The 21,156-nt window shown below is 36.5% G+C and overlaps 1 protein-coding gene across 3 annotated transcripts in view; it reads right to left on the bottom strand.

Moving 5' to 3' along the window:
* LOC135176046 (adhesion G protein-coupled receptor A3-like) overlaps window positions 1-21,156 on the bottom strand; it is a 293,150-nt gene that overhangs the window by 119,896 nt on the left and 152,098 nt on the right. For 2 of the 3 annotated variants that reach the window (XM_064144647.1, XM_064144650.1), the window contains exons 8-13: window positions 16,710-16,874; window positions 13,469-13,528; window positions 12,895-13,093; window positions 11,483-11,632; window positions 7,952-8,113; window positions 2,400-2,615 (exon numbers count right to left, since the gene is read on the bottom strand). In XM_064144647.1, coding sequence (XP_064000717.1) covers window positions 2,400-2,615; window positions 7,952-8,113; window positions 11,483-11,632; window positions 12,895-13,093; window positions 13,469-13,528; window positions 16,710-16,874 — 952 coding nt within the window. The remainder of the gene's footprint in view (window positions 1-2,399; window positions 2,616-7,951; window positions 8,114-11,482; window positions 11,633-12,894; window positions 13,094-13,468; window positions 13,529-16,709; window positions 16,875-21,156) is intronic. The other variant, XM_064144649.1, reaches the window with a different exon arrangement.

The following is a 21,156-nucleotide window of genomic DNA, read 5'->3' as shown; positions in this document are numbered from 1 at the left end:
AGTAACTAAATTAAGGAGCTCCCCACCTCCATCGTGAATTCTGTTTTCCTGATCTTTGCATAGCGCAGTCAATACATTTATAGCTTGTCTCCATTGAGCAAATAGAGAAATAATTCTGCTAACAGATGAGGATAGAAAATTCCACTTTCTGTTGTTAGTTACAATTCTACACATCATTCTATTAAATAACGAAGAAATGCAACTTGTTTCTGAATTAAGGAGTGCTTAGCTTGAAAGTTTCAGAGAACAACAATGAATTAAAATATCTTGGGTTTCAGTATGAAGTTAAAGGAAATTTTTCAGTCAGTGTATTCACATCACATTTAAAACCTGAGTATGTTTTAATGGTAAGTCCTAAAGACATGAAACTAATGTTCAACTGAATCTCCTGTAATGCACTGTTGCAAGATTTACAAATGCACATACAAGTGATAACTGTTGACTCACCTAATAAAGTCACTACTGTCAGGAGACATATCACATATTTCTAAACTGATATGCATGTGACTGTGTTTGATATAGTAATATTAAATGCAGTGATTTTATAGAATTGACTGCGGTGCAGCTATTGTCCAGCCATGGACAGGTGAGAGTTCAGTAAGCGCTGAGTTAAAGTGGAAGGTTGGAATGACCTTAGAGACTGCTGTAGCAAATGTAAACAAGTGTAAGCCTGGAGTCTGTGGTTTTCGCCTATCTCTGCTGACTTAGAATTGCCAGACACAATATAAGTGTTGTTGAGAGAATATGAAGAATGTCTATGCCAAGTAGTGTGTAATCCTAATGTAGTCCTAATGCAGGTGTGTATAACCAATCAGGATCTAACGTGATGTTGTAATCCTTCTTATGTGGCCTTCTGATAAAAAAAGTATATAACCCCATGCTTGGGGTGCAATAAACAGATTTGGATTGGATTTGGATCGGATTTGTATTGGCTTGTATCAGGCCTTTGCCCCGTCTCTTATTATCCCTTGATACTATGGTATCACAGCCTATGACAGCAATGAGTTTACTTTCTTCTACGTTCTTTCTTTGTGTAGTCAGCAGAGTTTCTCTCTATAAAGTCAGTTAGGTTCAAAATATATTAGGAAAGATTTTACTGTGATCTTTACATTGTGACATTCTGCCAACATCTTAGAAAGAGACTTCAAATATTCAAACTGACTATTTGATGCATGCATGCTGGAAGGAGAGATGAGAAATTTGCATTTGTGGTAGAATTCTCTGAAACAGGAGAGAGACACCAGAGCTTGACCATCAAACTTTCAGGACACTGATTTACTAGAAATGTTGATACTGTTTCTGAAGGAATACAAAATATATTCATAAAGCAAATAAAAGAAAACTTTTCAATTCATATAATCTCACTTATATTTCTGTAATGATAACAGTATTCCACACACTGCAGAAATGTTGATGCTTCTTGCAAAAATCTTGTCTTTTAGATCTCTGACATTTGGCTTTCTTGTTATGGATGTCAAACTTTTCAGAGACAATTTTCTCTTTCTTATAGCCAGACAGCTTAACAGTGTTCACAGAAGAAATTAACTCAATTGCAGGAAGCAAATTTAACTTATTCTTCTATTATTAAGATGATTTTTACCAGAAGACCCTGACAGCAAAAACTACTGTATCGCTGACTGCATAGTTCATACAGAAGATTTAAATGCACCAAAGAGAAAAAAAGTTCAATCAAAACACTTCCAAAGTTCAATAAGCTGGTAATATTGTCTAGAAAAGTATCATTTTGTCATACCAAGTAGTTCAAGAAATAAGCTTATTAAACTGAGATTCAGCTCAAGGATAACAAAAATTCAACCCTGCAATACTAAAATTTAATAACATGCTCAGCCAAATGCAAAATTCCATTTCCTGCTAGATCAAAATTTAATTGTTGCACTTTATTATTTGATAATAACAGTGCATTCCATTAGGAGGCCTATTTATTATTGTTTTCCTTCAGTTACTACTCAAAAATTCCAGTGTAACACTCTCTGCATAAAGTTCAGTAGTTAGAGAATGTAATATTATTTAGTGGATGTAAAGGTAATTTCCCTTTAAAAATGTACAGTTTTGCAATATAAAATTCCCTGAGAGCACCCCATTAAGACAAATATTTCCAAATTACTTTAAAAAGACTGCTTACACATAGAAAGGTTCACAGAACTGGATCCAGAGACAGGAGCAGAAATTAATCCATTTCTATTCATACACTGCACTTGTGCATTTTGCCTAATTACATTATTGAAATATCTGTTAGCTCAACAAATTATGCTACACTCATCAGTTTAAGGACACCAACATGCTGAAATTATCAGCCAGCTTACAATGCTAACGTTTTCCACATCAGAATTCCATTTAAAGGTACTACAGAAACTAGAATGAAATAGGTACTGACTTACCCTGGTCGAAGAATTCACTAAGGAACCATTCAGATTGCCAGTGTTGCACTTGAAATTTAAGTGTTGATCAAGATGATGATTTGCTTCCCAGCTTCCCAAATCGTGCACCACTGACTTGTCAGAATTTGCAGATACTTTCTGGAAGGCAGTGCAAGTCATTCCCGTGAAACTAGATGGCTTGATCATAAAGGCCTCCAGAGCTATATTGCGAGATACCTGTGAAAACATTGTGAAGGAGATACGTTATTAACTCATTATTATATGCAGTTACTCACTGCATTATTATATGTGCATTGTGTATTTACTGCATATACTTGACAAAGTCTTGTGCATGCACAAACTGCATTCATGGCACCAGAACAAAATAAATCTTAACATGAGACAGTGCATAACTTGGCTGCTCCTTCTTTGACCTTATAAAACAGTTCTTGACTGCACCTTTTTCAGTCACTGGTGATTATGCATGTGTTCAGAACTAAAGTGCTGAAGCCTCACAAAACAATTAATTTTAATTTCTGTCAAAATTTATATATGTATCACTTTTGAAGTAGAAGCAGTCTAAAAATTCTTTTGTTTCAAAATCTTGTGGATTAAATTTCCACCTCTTCTGTCCTTGAAGGTGATCTTCTTTCTTCAATAAAAATACCATACATCATTAAGAATCAAATAGTTTTTGTATTAAAAATCCAGTGGCTGTTTATCAGAAAGTCCTAAAACTCAAAACTATGTTTACCTGGGTAATTTTTTGCAGAATCTGTAGATATCCTTTCAAGAAGCTAAAAAAAAAAATTACTGCCTGCAAAATACTATTATCCATATCACGACTCAGTGGTAATAAGTTTTCTGGAAAATGTCATTTAATTATTCATAGCTTCATGTTTCCTGCTGTAGAATGGGCTTAACACTGGTACTTCATTTCACATTTGTGAGGTGATGGTGAATAAGAGGTTTGCTAGATAATGTAATGAAGACTAAGTGATTTCACAAAACTGAGGCTATTTTTTTCAATTTCTGAATATTAAATTCCTTAACAACTTGTGGTTTACCACTCTCAAAGCATACCTGTAAAGGCCTGACAGTGTTCACAGTGTGAACATGACATCTCTGCATACAGAAAAATGTCAGGTAAAACACTCTGCTCTGGAGAAACAACTATCTGGATGGTCGAGCTCAGACAGAAGTGGTAAGTAGAGATAAATTTGGCTGGCACCCAGTCAACTTGTGGTGTCCCCCAGAGTTCAGTACTGGGACCTGTCCTCTTGTATTTACAGCTAGCACAATATACAAGCAGATATTTGCCATATGTACAGTTATAGACAGAAATATACAAGGTAGAAGGTAATACAGAAACACAACTCCCCTCCCAGAAACCTGAGTCCCCAGGAGGGGCTCTCAACTGCCCCTTCACCTTCCCCCTACCCCTCTCAACCTTACCCCAGTCCCAAGGAAGAATGGAGATTAAGCCAAAGGGTTAGGATGCAAAGTGGATTAGTCCAAACTGGAGGGTGAGGTTAGAGAGATGCAGCTCAGCCAGCAGCCCGAGCAAGAGTGGTGCCGAGTGATTATCTAGTGTTTTTATTTCTTGTTCCCATACATCTCAGAAAGCCTGTGAGTGAAGCAGACATCAGCACTGTTTTCTTTCCGCAGCCTGTAATCTAGTTCTTCTCACCAAAACATTCTAGCTAGCTTCAAACTAGCACAAGTATCTTTATCAATAATCTGGATGAGGGGATTGAGTGCACCCTCAGTCAGTTTGCAGATGGCACCAAGCAGGGTGGCTGTGTCAATCTGCTAGAGTTTAGAGAAGCTTTACAGTGGGATCTGGACAGGTTAGATTGATGGGCCAGGCCAAGGCTAATTGTATGAAGTTCAACAAGGCCAAATGCCAGGTCCTGCACTTGGGTCACAATACCCCATGGTAAGTTACAAACTTTGGGATGTGTGTGTGGTTGGAAGCTGCAACTTGGAGAGGGACCTGAGTGGGTATTGTTTGGTAGCCAACTGAACAGAAGTCAGCAATGTGCCCAGGTGGCCAAGAAAGCCAATGGCATCCTGGCTTGTATTTGAGACTGTGCCCAGCAGGAACAGGGGAACAAGGAGGTGACCCTGTACTCTGCACTGCTGAGGTCACCAGAGTAGTGTTTGGTTCTGGACCCCTTGCTACAGAAAGGACATTGAGGCACTGGAGCACATCCAGAGAAGTGCAACAAGGCCTGTGGAGAGCCTAGAGCACATGGCCTGTGAGGAGTGTCTGAGGGAGCTGGAATTGTTCAGTTTACAGAAGAGGAGGCCGAGAGGAGATCTTACCACTCTCTTCAACAACTACCTGAAGGCAGGTTGGAGAAAGGAGGGGGTCAGCATCTTCTCCTTCACAACAAGCAACAGTACTAGAGGAAAGAGTTACAAGCTGCATCAGGGGAGGTTTAGGCTGGATATTAGGAAACAATTCTTCACTGAAAGGGTGACTGAACACTAGAACGGTCTGCCCAGGGCAGTGGTGGAGTCACCATCCCTGAGGGTGTTCAAGTGGCATGTGGACCTGGCACTCAGGGACATGGCTTAGTGTTGACCATTCAGCACTGGGTTGAAGGTTGTACTGGATGATCTTTGAGGTCTTTTCCAATCAGATATCCTCTGTGATTCTGACTGTGCGATTTTGTGGAATTGTAAAAGGTGTTACGAAATGGATGTAGATTAACTCAGAGCAAAATCATCCATGGAAACAAGCCACAGCCAGGTAGATTTTATGAAAAGCCACAGGCTGATGTTGTCTCTAAGTAATACATATAGAGAAAATGATAATTTCATGTCCACTTTCTAAACCTCGGGTAAAGGCACCCCTCAAAGACCAAAACGAGACTGTTATATTGGTAAGCTGAGATCAGCACTGAAGGTTGCAAAGACTAAGAGTACAAACAAAAAGCCACACTGCAACTAACTTAAAATATTCTGGTAGTCTCAAAGTCTGGAGAATGAAATTAAATGCCTACCACTAACCTGGGGCCAGCCTCCCCTCTGCAGCCTGCCCTGGAGACCACCAGGCTACAATTAGATATTGTTACCATTGCTGGGCCTGACCCTCACCTTGATCTGCAGTCCTGCACTACTTCCCTGGTCTCATCACTGCCACTGAAGATGCAGCCCTGGTCTGGGGCTGCCCCCAGTTGCCCCCAGCCTGCCATGGTCCCTGGCTAGCGGCGTCCCAGCCTGCACAGCATCCTGACAAGAACCTTTTGTCTATGTGACTTCTCACAGATTTTAGTTACCATACAGCAGAATTAGGTGATCATTGTTTTACTGTTATTACTAATAAAGGAAATCAGAAGTATATATGTCATATATATATTTAGTGTGTATATATATATATGAAATAATGTAGTATTAGAAAGTTGCTATTTGTCATTCTTCCTGCAGCAGCATTTGAGAGCAAGGAAAACTTCTGAAGACCGAAATAAAGGTATCCACCCTACTGATTTTCTAACCTTGAGATCAGTCATCTCACAATTTCAAGAAACTGGAAACAACACTTTTGTCCTCCAAAAACAATACAGAAGTAACAGTAATGACTCCTAAGCAGCTTTTCAATGTACATGGAACACAGTTGTGCACATTACTCAAGCGATACAGTTTAATGAGGTTTCTTTTCTTTGGGAATTATAAGCTAGCAGTGTCCTCAGATACCTAAGATTTGGGGGTTTTGTTTCCCATTGCTAAAATAAAGAAAGCAGATGCAATTTTCTGGCTGGCCTCCCAAACGAACAGAAGTGTTTGATATTACATGAGATGACACCAGAAAAACTCTACAGCTTTGTTTATTAACAAACTGCACTCAACAGCAAACTAATTCTCCTACATAAAACGATAAGAAGCAAAATGATAAAGCATGGAAAAAAGGTTAGTGACACAGCTCTACATTTGAGGACACAGAATTACTGTTTACAGCAATGTCAACAGTTTCCTGAAGCACTGATGAGCAAAGAAAAAGACCTTTGGCACTTGACATTTAAAAAAATTTAAGCATAGAGCAACAGAGCCCTCCTAGCTGTCACTCTGAAAAGACTTCTAAAAGGCAGATTATTGACTTTAGGTATTTAATATAAATATTTTTTATTAAATTTGCATTAAAAGGAATTAAATACAAAACCTCCTTTCGGAAACTGCCTAACACATTTCTGTCTTTGTTTGAAAGAGGGCTTTTCTAAAAACATAGAGTGAAGGAACTATGCTCATTATGCTATTGGCTCAGGCCATAATTCAGCTCAGTCTACAATTAGTTTGGGGTTGGTTTGGTTTGTTTTTTTTTTTAAACTTTTATACCTTATTGCTGTAATTGAAAGCAAAACTGAGCTCACTTTTAAACAGCATATTTATGTGAATGCAGCTGACAACTGAGAAAATAATAACTGCTATTAAAATCACTCAAGAAAGCTAACCAGCCCAAGGAGCTATAAGGCTTACAAACATTTATCAAAAATTCTAAAAGGATAAGTTTCAAGCTTTTGATTTCGATAAATTCTGCTACTCAGATGTTGAAACTGGCAAGAAGACAATTCCTCAGTGCCCACATGACAACAACTGAATATCCAAGTGATAAATTCATGTAGATGGAGGACAAGGTACAAACACAATTATTTAATGTCACAAATTAGTAGTCTTTATGACATGATCATTTCTAAATGCTTTAAACAAGTATTGTCTAGAATCTTCTCTGAAAGACATATTAAAATCTTCAAGCAACAAGGGTGCACATTTTCTTTCTTTCTAAAAATTTCACTCTACTTGGGCTTTTTGAAATAAATTCTTGTGCTAGTTTGAAGCAGGGTAGAATGTTTTGGTGAGAAGAACTAGCTTACAAGCTGTGAAAGGAAAACAGTGGTGATGTCTACTTCCCTCAGAAGTCTCACTAAGGAGTTTGGGAAGAAGAAATGAAAACATTAGATAACACTCTTGCCATTTTCTCTCACTCTGGCTTGGGCTGCTGACTGAGCTGCATCTCTCTAACACACCCTTCACTCACCTTTGCTTCCTAACCTCTTGGCTGAGCCTCCATTCTTCCTTGAGACTGGGGTAAGGTTGAGAGGGGCAGGGGGAAGTGCAGGGGTGGTTGAGAGCCCCTCCTGGGGACTCAGGTTTCTGGGAGGGGAGTTGTGTTTCTGTATTACCTTTTACCTTGTATATTTCTGTAAATAACTGCATACACTGTAAATATCTGCTTGTATATTGTGCTAGGTGTAAATAAATAGCTTCATTTATATTCCCAGAGAGAATATGGGTGATTTTTAAAGTGTGGGGATGCGGGGAACACCCAAACCATCACAATTCTACATACTATAGTGGCAATAAAAATAGGAACAGATTGAATAATAACACCAGAAAAAGAGTATTATGAACAGTCCTTTGTAAGAATAAATAAAATAAATCAAGTAAAAAAACCACTTTTTAATACCATGATACCAAAAATAACATTTTGTTTGTCTTTCAGGCATAATTATGAAGAAAAATGATATTTTAAAAACAAGTTCTGAGAAAACGCTTTGAATTTTATGAAATACCTTTGATATCATTTGAATATTGCTGGTCAGTATTTGACTTGCAATGTGTTCCACACATCGTACAATCCTGGTGCAGGCTTTGTCTTCCTTTTGAGCCATCCACAACACATGGTCATCGACCAACATTATATTGCTGGCAATTTCAATGAGAGCATCTCCAATCTGGAAGAGGGGGGAAATGCCCCAAAATCAGAAATGTACTGTCTGGCAAAACCATATAAATAGGAAAAGGGTACAAGTGAACCATCATTCAGAGACAATTTTGTGATGCTATTAAGAAAATTAAATGATGAAAAAGAAAGACCATGAAAAGAAACCACTTGCTAGGAAAAGACCTTTTGTTCCAAATTTCAGAGCTTATATTCTAGATACCCCAGAATGATCAAGTCTCTCACTGAGCAATAAAGAGAATCCCAGAATTCTTAACTCTCTTTCTTAAATGAATTAAAATTGATTATGCCCTCTAAAGCACTGCTTCATGCTTAATCAAAGCACCTCTAGGGGGAAAAAAAAAAATCAAACAACAAACCATAAATCTGAATCCACGTGCTGACACAAACCTGTATCATCTCATTGGCTATATAGAAAGTGTGAGCTTATAACTTTGGATGCTTTCATTCACTCCCGTGGCTAGGACAAAGCAGTATATCTATGCACTGTAAGATGACATTTTGCAGACTTCAGTAAATATGACTATGTGTTTCAAAATTTTAATTGGTATATGATATTTAGAAGGAATAAATATCACTGTGACTATTTGTTAGTGATTATTTCAAGTTCAAATGAAAATGTTTGCTTTTCAAAACCTCTAAAATTTGAGTGACATTTCAAAATTAATACTAGCATGTTACCATGATTAGGTCAAAGATATGCCAAAAATATACAAAGTTACCACAAATGAACCTGTATAAAAAGGAATATAGAAAGGAATAAATGACAGAGAAGTATGGCTAAAGAAAAGTTCCAGAGGCTAAAATGTGAAACTAATAGAAACAGAAAAATAAGACAAATAAACAGATAATTCAGTGGAATGGGAAGAAGAAATTCAGCAATGGTGGAAAAGGTGTAAGTAGTGATTTAGGTTATGAAATTAGCTGGTTCTGTATTTTCAACATAAAGATACATAAACTTCACATACATTGCAAAGGACACAGGAATAATGAGACTATATGTGAAATTTTATGTGACTCCTCTTGAACTAGTTAATGTATTTTTGAGAGCATAATTACTATATAATGGTAGAGGGCTTTTGACAATGTAACAGATTTACTGATACAATGAATAACAGTAACGTGCACAAAGATTGGAGTGACATAAGAGAAACAATTAAAGCACACACCAATCAGCTAAACTATAATCTACTGAGGTTAGAATGACAGTCTACAAATATACACAAGGAGAAAAATAAGAAAAGGAAGTAATTTATATCATAATTAAAGGTGTTAATGAAGAGCAAAGGCATGGCATTAAAAATATTTAGCCTAATACTTGTGCATCCCTCTTGCAAAAACGTTATAGTACATTGCAAATATGTCCTAGTGCAGCTGTTGAAGTTCACATTTGAGAGATGAACCTCCAGATGGGTCAACATATGACTAACTTACATGAAAATGAATAATCATGTGATAACTGGGAGAGACAATGTACAGAAACTCTAATCCAGGAGAAAACTTTTCTCAGTGAGAACAGTTAGACATTGGAATAATCTCCCAAGGGAAGTAGTGGAATCCCCTACATTAGACAGCTTGACAGGGTGTTAAGCCATTTTACTTGGATTATACTATTATCTGGGAAGCTCGGACCAGATGATCCTTAAGGTCCCTTCCAACCTGGGATTCTGTGATTCTGTGCTAGTTTACTAAAATGGTTCTGTATTATTTTGTTAAATCATAGAAAATCTCTGTAGGTATTTTCATTATAATGGTTCAAAGGAAGGCACTGAAAAATTAACTACATTTTGAAGTGGTTTTATATTAATGATGTAACATTGTTTGGAAGTAAAAAAAAATTCAAAAAATATTTAAGGTTTGGGTTGTACTGATCTTTTAAATAAAATATTTTAATTGTTATTTTAAAAATCCCTTTAAACTTGGACTAGATCATCTTCAGAGGTCCCTTCCAAACCCTACCACTTTGTGATTTTGCAATTAGTTCTATCTAATTATTTTATATAACTGTAGTTTCAGCTGCTAGTCAATTCCAAACTAATACACCTTTGTTCATATGCTGCTTTGTAATAAAATTCAATCCTGTTTATAATTACACTAGTGCAGCCTCACATGTATAACTGCTGACACTTCAACTCCCCATGTGCTTTTGTACTATCTGAGTGAGAGCTAAGAAGTGTTATTGAAGAGCTTAGTGAATGAGGAACCTACTTAGTGAACTTGAGAGGGACAAAGAATGTAAAGTTTAAATAGAATGAAAGAGAGATTAATTAGGTGAAATACTTTAAATTATGAAAACAATAAGGTATTACAAAGTAACAGATGTAGAGATAAGTGGTGGAGATGCAGATGTTCTGCTACCAAAGCCAAGACACTGAAACCTGTTTAGAAGGTAGAAGAAATCAATGAGATTAGAGTGGTGTTCAGTTTTAATGGATAATGCATCAACTGCTAGAAAAAGAGAGGTTTCGTGGTAAATCCAACTGCATTCTTTTGAATGGTAAATTTTTGTTTTGTCAGAATGCAGTTAAGATCTTATCTGGACTTTAAGTTGAAACACAATCCTAGCTTTGAAGCACGATTATTGGAGAGCACTCAATATACTACAAGTCTGGCATATAACGATGAAGTTGGAGGCTTTCTTGGATTGGCACTAAAATGTTAACTGCTACAATCCCCAGGGCCAGAATGGAATGAACATTGCCAAACCCAAAAAGCCCCAAATATTTTAACTATAGCTATCATCTGTGCAAAATTAGAGGTTATGAAATCTTTATCTAAGTAGTGACTCTGAAAATTAACAGTAAAAACTATGACAAATATTGCTGCATTCTATTAAAAAACCTATTTTTCCCATAGGGTTTGCATAAGTTTCTTACTAGATTTCTTTGTAAAAATGCCATACACCCTGCTAAAATTTTCTGTAGGAAGCTGCATTTAAAGACACATGATCTCTTCACATAAAGTGATACATGGTTTATCAACTCAGTGAAACCCTCCTCATGAAATACAAGAAAAAGAAAGAAGCATGTGTAATTCCAGTGCCTAGATAAAGAAGCACCTTGAGCTCATTCTAATATGTTAGACATTCTAGAAATTAAAATGAGAAGTAAAGAAGCAGCTTATTGAAAATGCATTTTTATTCCTAAGCTGCAACATTTTTATCAGTCAGATAAGACAGCTTAGTTGTTCTTTTTTGCAGAAAAACCCCACATCACAGTATGTGTTGAACATTTGCAATCAGAACACCATCAATCAATTTTAGAAGCTACTCCTCAGTGCATGCCTGCATACATTAAGAACAGGGCCAAGCGTGAAGGCTTCTAAGTGATACTTCTTTTTCAGTATAGAGAAGATATCTTACATCTTCAACTTCATCCACGAAGACAATTAACTTTTCCATTATGTAAGCCAAATATATTACATCCATTTTATCTGCAAAGCGGGAAGCACCTCTTGTGTAGGCTGTCAGCTGGCGGGAAAACTCAAGCACTGTTGTCAAATTGATGTGCATCTGAAAATATATCAGAACTGTTAGGTGCGATACATCAGGTAGCTTTATTTGCTTTTGAAAACTACAGGTCACACCTATGTGTGTAATGCATCCTATAATTTCACATGGATTTATATGATCTGCATCAGTAGTACCATGGACATAAATTTCAGTGGCATATGAATGTCTCTTCAGGATACACTCAGGATTACATCTTAGATTCCATTACTGTTATTTGCAAACACTACAACAGGCCAACACATTTTGAAGGTTTTTGTCTACTTTTTCTAGACTGCAGCTACAGGCTCATATAACATTGTACCAATTTACTAACCTTGCTTTGCCCATATCTTTAGATCGTCATGACAAAAATAGTGATGGTTCATATACAGAGCAGTGCACAGTGGGAGAAGAAAGCAGTAAGTTGAAAGGAGTTCAGACTGGTTATGAAGAAAATATTTTCTGCCATGAGGATAATCAGGCATTTGAACAGCTTACACCCAGAGGTGGTGCAGCCTCCATCCTCAGAGGTTTTAAAGATCAGAGTGGTTAAAGCCCTGAGAAATCTGGCATCACCTTCTTGCTCACAGGAGAATGGACAGGAATCTAGACACCTTTCTAATTATTTTCTTGTCCTATAGTTGCACTTGCTTTCTTAATAAAGTAATCATTCTTATATCTGAAAATGACCTTCTTGTCATGTTATCTAGGACTACTGCTTAGGACGAAATGATCACGGAAACTGAAAGTTAGATAAGTTATTAAGGCAGTTATAAGTGTGTATCATGCTCCACACTGTTCCATGTTATGCTCTCTTTTTTTTTCCCATTAACTTCTATGCATTCACTTTATTCTCTGATTCTCTTTTACATATCCATAAGAAACCATGTAAGTACTGCTTTTGTAGAAGATACCAAAAATAGCATTCTAAAGCAGGCTTCCCTTCTGCATCTCTTGTTAATACAGTATGGACAATGGCCATGAGGAAAAGCACTTCAGCTGACAGAACTCTGATATAATGAAGTCATTAGGGCTTGTCAACATTTCTAATGGTCATCTCTACTTCAGGCCCAGAGAAAAATGAATTTAAAAATAAAATAAAGGCAATAAATTCTGTGCACTTCCTCCTACTGCAACTTCAATTACCAAACAAATTGTCTTTCACGTACTACATTTTCTTAGATGTCTAGCTATCCCAAACCTGTGACTAGGCAAACATTTCTAACGAGTTATTCAACAAAATAAGTAATAGAGAGGGGAAGCCCTGAATTTCATGGCATTACCTGACTAAAAGCATGGAGAACTTGAGTTACTTCTTGTGAATAAGGACATTGAGAATAGTTTTCTTCATCCCAGCGTCCAGTTCGATTACATTTACGCCACGCCTTAGATTCCTCTGCACCATTGTGAAAGGCAAAGGAGTTAAATGAATATTGGAGACAGGGATGATAAGCAGTTACTCCAGCCAACGTTTTGGGCCATCTATGAACAAAATTATGATAAAAAATTACAACATGAAACTTCTTATTTAAAAGCAAGTTACAATATGGCAATAACATGCAGAATATACAAGAAGGAGGGGGAAAGCTATTTTAAATTTTGTTTTGTTATGTTCAGTAATGAATTATTTCCTTGGATTGTGTCAAAATTATACAGGTTCAGGTCTGGCTAATCACATATTGATTCTGCATTAATTCTAGGAAGAAGTTTGGTGTTCAGAAAAAAAATGCGGATGGTATTTCCCCTGCATTTATCTTTGCAGACTGCAAAAAGTAGAGCAGTAAATCCATAAAACAAACAAAAAAAAATCCAAGCCCTATTACTAAATGTTGTAAAAGGTAAATGCTTAAAATGTACCTGACAATCATTGCTTTGCATTTTGACCCAATACTGCTAAGCCCTCTCTGCCACCAACTCCTGAAAAGCAAAAATCTCTGAATGTATCAGAAACCAATAAACAAGACTTTAGCAGAGATTGTATCTTATGGAGGAGGAAATAGCCCTTAAAAATTAAGTATTTAGGTTATAATAACATGATTTCTAAAAATAAGTAACATGATTTCACAGAATCACAGAATATTAGGAGCTGAAAGGGACTTAAAAAGATCACCTAGTCCAACCCCCTTGCCAGAGCAGGATCACCTATACCAGATCACACAGGAATTCATTCACGTGGGTTTTGAGTATCTCCAGAGAGGGAGACTCCACGACCCTTCTAGGCAGCCTGTTCCAGGGTTCTGTCACCCTCACAGCAAAAATGTTTTTCCTCACGTTGACATGGAACTTCCTATAACTCAACTTCCACCCATTGCCCCTTGTCCTGTCATTGGGCATCACCAAGCAGAGTGTGACTCCCTCCTCTTGGCACTCACCCTTTACATATTTATAAACACTGACAAGGTCATCCCTCATTCTCTTCTTCTCCAAGCTAAAGAGCCCCAGCTCCTTCAGTCTCTCCTTATAAGGAAGATGTTATGAAGTGTGATTCCAAAACAATCTTTGAAAATTAATTATAAATCAGGAGCAGCTAATTTTCTTTTTTTTTTTCTAGCCATGGGTCTATTATACAATAATTATTTTTTTGCACATCATTTGTATTCTCTAGAATGGCACAACTGGGATCTATTCCTTTTGGTACCAAACCCGTTGTCAGGTATGGATATAGAAGGATCAGGTAATTGCATGAAATCAAAGAAAAGCAGAAACATATCATTAGCAAGTCAGCATGTCTGGAGAGGATATGGTTCTTCAATTGCATTGATCTAATGACTGAATCCAATCAATCATAACAATACTCAGCTTGCCAGTGAAGCTACACACTGGCAGTCAAGTTTTGCTCACACACACATATTATCCCCTCTTAGTTATACAATGGATCTCCATTTGGATATCCTTACATGACATACTGATAGGTTTGAGGCTATGTAAAGGTTCCTTGCTACAAAGAAAAGAAGAAAGATACTTTTCTATGTCATAGCTGACTGCCACAGGGATAATTCTGTGATGTAAAAACAGTTGATGCAAAATGAACCACAAAAGAGGATTCACAAAAAAAACAAGATGCATACACCAGTATGTTCTCCTTTTGCCCTCAGGCAAAAATATTTGCTAAAATATTATTTTAGCAAAACATCTCCATTAATGCAATTGGGCTACGCTAATACATCTTATCAGAAAGATAAAACTAAAGTGATAATTCTGAAACTTAGTACAGGTAGCAAAATCTGGCCTTTATGTATAGGAAGGGTAGGACATAGCATTAATATTTGCATTTCTGCATGATCTTACATGTTCAGAAAACAAACAAACAAAAAAGGCAAAACAGGCCCACCACAGAGAATGTAGTAGATAAGGTCAGTTAATTTTGACTCACAATACCCAATTCTTACTACCTTCATGCAATTATAAATACTGGCTAGGCAAGTCAAACGAAAAAAAACCACATCATTACCTGAGAGTTGATTTTTTTTTCCCAAAATAAAAGAACTAAGTTTTTCTAGCTTTGAGTTATGGTTCATCTCTTTCTACTTAAATACTTGCCATCTTACCAAAACTTCCAAGACCTTTGCAAGAAAAATTACTGGTGTGATACCTGCATCTCTGAGGATAAACCTAATGCTGAGTTTGAGTCCAATAAATTCCCTATAATTTTAAATTCATTCCCCCACATGGGAAAGAACCTATGGACTCAGCATCCTTTTGACAGAAATTTGAAAAATAAATGTATATGTATTTCTAGAAAGATGATCAATAGGGAGAGAAATGTGCACTCCTGTTGTTTTGATTTATATTAAATGGTGTTAGTTTGTGTGCAGCCTGTAGAATTTATATTTATTTCTGAAGAAAAAGATGTCATTTTAGGAAAAGAACTCCAGCTTCAAGAAGCTGATAGCAAAAAGATTCACTAGGTACTAGCTGATAGGAAGTCTACGTCTTGAAAAAGATCCAATTAAAATACATTTGAGCATATCCAATCTAAGAAAACACAATGGAAGCTTTTATGATCAAAGATCTCAAATGAACTTCAATCCATATATATGTATTAAATAGGAATAAAAATACAAGTTTAGCAAATGGAGTATACATACTGTAACCAAGGTTAGCATTTAACCTCAGCAAAGGGAAAACAGATTGAGTCGGTTTCTCCACTTCTTTCTAATTAATTAATCTATTCCAACTCAGAAATAGTAGCCAAAGGCCTTTGAAAAAAAGCTTTAAAGGTAACTTGAAAACAAAGATTCTTTCAGAAAGTTCTAGCATTTAAGAAAAGCTTCCTCTCATCTACTTCTCCTTTCATTAACTGTTCAAGCTGAACCTTTGTCATAACTCACTTGGTAACAAATTACTTTGTTGATTCTCAGTGGAATGCCATCATGAATCAGTATTATTGTCAAGCAGGTAATTACATATTTTTAAGGAGCTTTATGCAGACTATTGAAGTACTTCAAATCTAACTGAAAACAATAGCAAATTCCACAGCTTGAGTTTAAGGATATCAAAAGAAAAACCACCAGTATACATAAACATAATGATGAAACAAAACCTATATTTATTTAACGAAACTGAGGAGACTCTAAGATTCAGAGAGCTTTCTAATCACGAGATACACTGGTGGAATTGAGGGTGTCCTTAAGCTCACCTCAAATGATCTATTTGTTTTGATTGCAATTTTGATCTGCATCATCGAAATATTTTGCTAACAGCTGAACAAAATCAGGAGAACTGAAACAAATTAGAAAAATTCTGAAGATTTACCTTCTAATACTTTCAAGCAGTGTTCTCATATTCTATAGCTTAGAATAGTTCAGGAGCAATTTCCAACCCTCTCTCATTTCGCTGTAATGACTCTGCATCTTTTGAGACTTTCCATAATCTCACAGTGAGTAATTAGAAGAAAGATCCTCTGAATGTCACAAACCACTGCAGCTCTTGAAGCACTAGCTGCCATTTCCCATAAAAATCAACACAAAGTCCTGCTTCCTACTATGTCACATGAAAGTGAAAATAACAACATCTTCATAACTGACGTTGAAGTATCATGTAAGTATGAACATGGTCCGTATCTATATTAATACACTCCAAAATGAGAAAATCATACCTGAAATCTCCCTTGTTGTTAATAACTCTTTCTGCAGGGCAGTAGGGTGCAGCTGTTTCAAGTACCACAATTTCTACTTTTTTAGTGCTGTTTCCATAGGAATTGTTGACTAGACATTCCCAGTCTCCAGTTGCATCAATGTCAATGCTGGACAGGATAAGTTCACTGGATAGGATAAGTAAAAAAAAGGATTAAATATTGTATGTACTTTATAATATAGAGATTGAACGATCGCTTTTCTGACATTAACTTGTCTTCAGGAATTATCTATGAAAATACAAAGCCAGGGTTTGCTCTGTGTTATTAAAGGGATAGACAACATATGAGTGATTGGTGTTAAGATTTTAGCAGCATTGATTTGAGTTGACCAATTAAAGGCTGCGACACAGATTATAAATCTTCATAAAAGAGAGCATCAATGATGTAACAATACCCATTCTCCTTTCTCCAAATACTATAAAATGTTGACTTTGTTGCTTAACCAAAGACTTGAAAATCATAAATGCTTTTCAAATTGACAGTGAAACCCATCCACAGAGAATGCTTCCCTCCAGCTGCAATTGCAGTTCTTACGGCATTTCAAAAGCAGGATCTGCCTCTTCTGTCACAACATGGGAAAAGTCTTCTAGAATCGCAACTCTGAAAGCCATACCTGATTTTCTTAATGAAAGCAAAATGGAAGAAAATTTTGATATTTCTTATATAGGAAAAGAATTCCTATCCATTCTCATATGGAGCAGATGGATATTGTCATGTCAGAATAAGTGACTCTGCTCTTAAGAGGCTTCAGATGAGAAAGCCCAACAATGGCAGTCTCTTAGCCAATTCTTAATGCATCTTTTTTAGATTCAGCTCAAAATACTGAAGTGAAATTAGCCAGCTGATAACATTTTTAAATCAAATCTTCCTTTTCATATGTCACAACAATTTCACACCATCTTTACAGACAGCTGAGAAAGAGACTATATTCCCAAAACTCATAAAAATAATTACCTATAAAGCCTCTTTTTCACTGAAACAACAGACAGCATTCACCTGTGGTGTCAACACCTGGAGTCTCCCCAAGTGAATATAATACACAATAGAGCTGGATCTTTTGATATATTTCCTATAGAATATCTATGATCAGTGTTAAAAATATAAATCTGATAAAACTGGGAGTGATGGTGATTTTAGGTTAATACAATACTTTTCAGTTTTATAGTTATTTTCAGTTTTACAGATAAGCAAAATTGGAATAAATAAATATGAAGGAAAAAACAGGTTCCTTTTCCATTTATTTAAATTGCTGCAATGTATTCTGATGCAAATTTATCTGCTGCTAAACAGATCTGTTGTTAATCTCCCAGTTTTGCATTTACTGATAAATCAGCTTTGCTTCTTGTAGAAATGCAATACTTGAACACTGGTTCAGCTCTCTAAAATTAGGAGCAAATCCTCACATTCACACTTATAATCTTCTATGACCCTTTCTTCAGATGGTGAACCAAAACAAGCCAGAATAGGTTTATGCAATATGGAAGAAGCTGTACAGTGACTAGAACATGGAGCTGTCTCCTGAATTGCCATCTGGCCAACGTAACTGATGCATTTATTTATATTCCTCTGGGAATATTTTGGATAGCAAGCCCAGTGGTGAAACTGCTCATTTACTTACCATCTGGATATGACAAATGATAAATTGATCTTATACCCCTGGAGAATTTGGAAGACTGGATTAAAAAAATTAAAGATCTCAAAAAGAGCAGTCAATCAGAGTCTTTAACATTTTCTCCAGTTATAATTCATGGCGACTGCACAGTCCTGGCAGACCAAAAGGGAAGGGGTGGGTCTTTACAGAATTTAAAACCTTTTTCTTGAGTTTTGTAGTGGTCAGTTACATATTTTAAGTCTTGGCACTGTTACAGTAGCATGCCCAGAGGTTCCCCAGTTTTTCTTACTCATAGTAGGAAGGGCTTCTTGATCTCTTGGCCATGGCAACAAATCCTGATAAAAGTCAAGGTCCTGTGCCCTGAGAAGGTGGCAGGAGTCTCTGCTTTAGGAGGTTGATAAAAGCATTATGGAATTAAGAGCACCTTTGGCTGCATAATTTTCTTGATTTTCCTATCTCATGGAAGCTAATAAAGACCAGGCCACAAATTAAACAATCTGCCTCCACTATGTTCCTCTGCTAAGGAATAGTGTCAAGGCAAGCTGAATATGAAAACTGCTGCCTGATGAGAACTAAAGGAGGACTGGGGAACTTTTCTCTGCCTTTTGTTCTTGTTTGGTTTTGTTATTGTTTGTTAAATTACAGTGGCCTTTTCCATACAAACATTTAAAGAAACAAAAGGAATACACACTTCTTTTTTCATACTGGTAAATCTCATGCATGGTAGGACTCCTTTTCAATTGTGATGATTGACATATTGAACAATTAATTAAAAGTGTATGGCTGCTGCAATTGCATAAAAAAGTTGTTGGACTATTCAACAGAAGCCTGTGGCATTTGTCATTACAAAGAGAGGAACCATAATACAGAGAGAAGCCATACTCATGTAATCAAGTAACCTATGACAATAGATTTCTATTCAATGCATAATTTTGCATTGCCACAGCTATACATAACTAATAAGACAATCAGAAGTAGGTCTCATTATGCAAAGTTACTCAACCGCATCCTAAAGAATACCTTAGAGGCATTTACTGTATGCCCCAGCAGTCATTTGCATGCCAGGAAACAGAACAGCAATTAAAGAGAAGAGCTTAACACCATATTTTGATTGACTTTTCATAGGAAGTATTTTAAAAATCTAACTCAAGTTCCTGAAAGACTTGAGAAGAGCCAACTCCTCATCCTGGACAAAAAGACATTTCATTACTCAAACACAGATAACAGTCAGATTTCCTCATGCTCTTCTTCAGGCAGATAAGCAGCTAATGTTTTTGAACTGTTCAGGCAAAAGGCCTACATAACCTGCATCCAACCCATACCACCCTGAATTATTAATACTAACATAGAATTAAAAAAAATTAGTGCTGGCCTCCAGAGTACAATGCTGCTTGTACAATACAGCCTTTCATGGGGGATACAAGGTTAAAATAGGGAAAATGGAAAAAGAATGTGTAAATGTAGGCACTTTAACTAAACTTAAATTGCTAGACTGATCTCTCTGACAAAATTACTTATTTACCCATGAAAGAAACTGCTTTAGAAGGTGGATGGTCTTTAAAGAAAGCTTGTGTCCAGGCAACCGCAAGAGAAAAGGAAGATTAAAGATGGTACTCATTTTTGTTAGATGCCCAGCAAATATATTCAGCTGTAACTAATTTGACATACACACAGGAAATTCAATACACAATTTTCTTCTGATTAAATATAAAAACAAAGCCTAACTTACCATTTAATGCCATCTGTAGCCACACAAGAAATGTAGTGTGCAAAAACGTATTTTTACTAGTGTTTATTTATCAGCCAATTTGTTCACATTAGTGTGCTAGGACAATAACAGTTGGATTTGCCTTCAAAGATGCCAATGTAAAGGAGCTACATTAAATGACAATACATTGACATAAAAAAAAATCCACAGCCTACTCCCAAAATGAGAGAAAACACTAATTTCTAGTTAGTAAATAATCTCACTGTATTTCCTTTTATAATTCAAATTACTTCAACTGAAACACAAGTGTCTAGAAAAGTTGTCATAGGATAATATTATCCATTTCTTGTGTAACCATTAGCTCAGTACTGAGATATTTTTCTATAGGGAGAAGTCAAAGAATTTCTGTCCTACATTTATATGCCATCAATTTGTTTCTTGAAATGAAGAAAATGAGTGCTAATAATGTCAGACCAACTTTACTGAATCATCTTCAGAACTTAAGTCAGAAATCTAAATAGCACAAGAACATACAACACAGGTTTGGTATCTTTTATCATCTTTTCTCTCTCATTGAGCTTGTCAGATAGAGACAATAAACTATTTTGCTGCCGTGAAGGGTGTGCATAAAGATATTTGCACTGATCATCTTACTCCCACAGTCCTAGAGTCAATATCTGCCAGCCTAGTTAGCTGAGAATGGTAAGTGAAGAGGGGGAAAAAAAGGTATCAACAGCTCTTGAGCACTCAAAACTTTCTCTTGCTGAAGAAACCTTCATATGGTTGGCACATCTATAATGGCACAGTGCTATAAAGCTATCTGAAGAGAGTACACCTGTGCCAGCGCTTATTTAAAGTACTTCATGAATCATTTGCCTGCCACTGAGCTGCTTTGTCATTTGGTGAAAGCTTAAGGGGTAGTTGTATGTGTTTACTGCTATTAATTTTGCTCTGCCAGCGAAGTGATTGACTGTAGGATGCACACAACTGCAGTTTTCTGAGGAAATAATGCTACACCTGTTGTACGTCTTTCATCTGCCCTTAAATAGTCTGTGTGCTGCAATGTCACGTTCAGCAGTAGCTTTGTT

This window comes from Pogoniulus pusillus, chromosome 6 (assembly GCF_015220805.1).
Source record: "Pogoniulus pusillus isolate bPogPus1 chromosome 6, bPogPus1.pri, whole genome shotgun sequence".
Lineage (NCBI taxonomy): Eukaryota > Metazoa > Chordata > Aves > Piciformes > Lybiidae > Pogoniulus > Pogoniulus pusillus.
The sequence above is the reverse complement of the archived record's forward strand: the minus strand, read 5'-3'. Positions and strand labels throughout refer to the sequence as shown.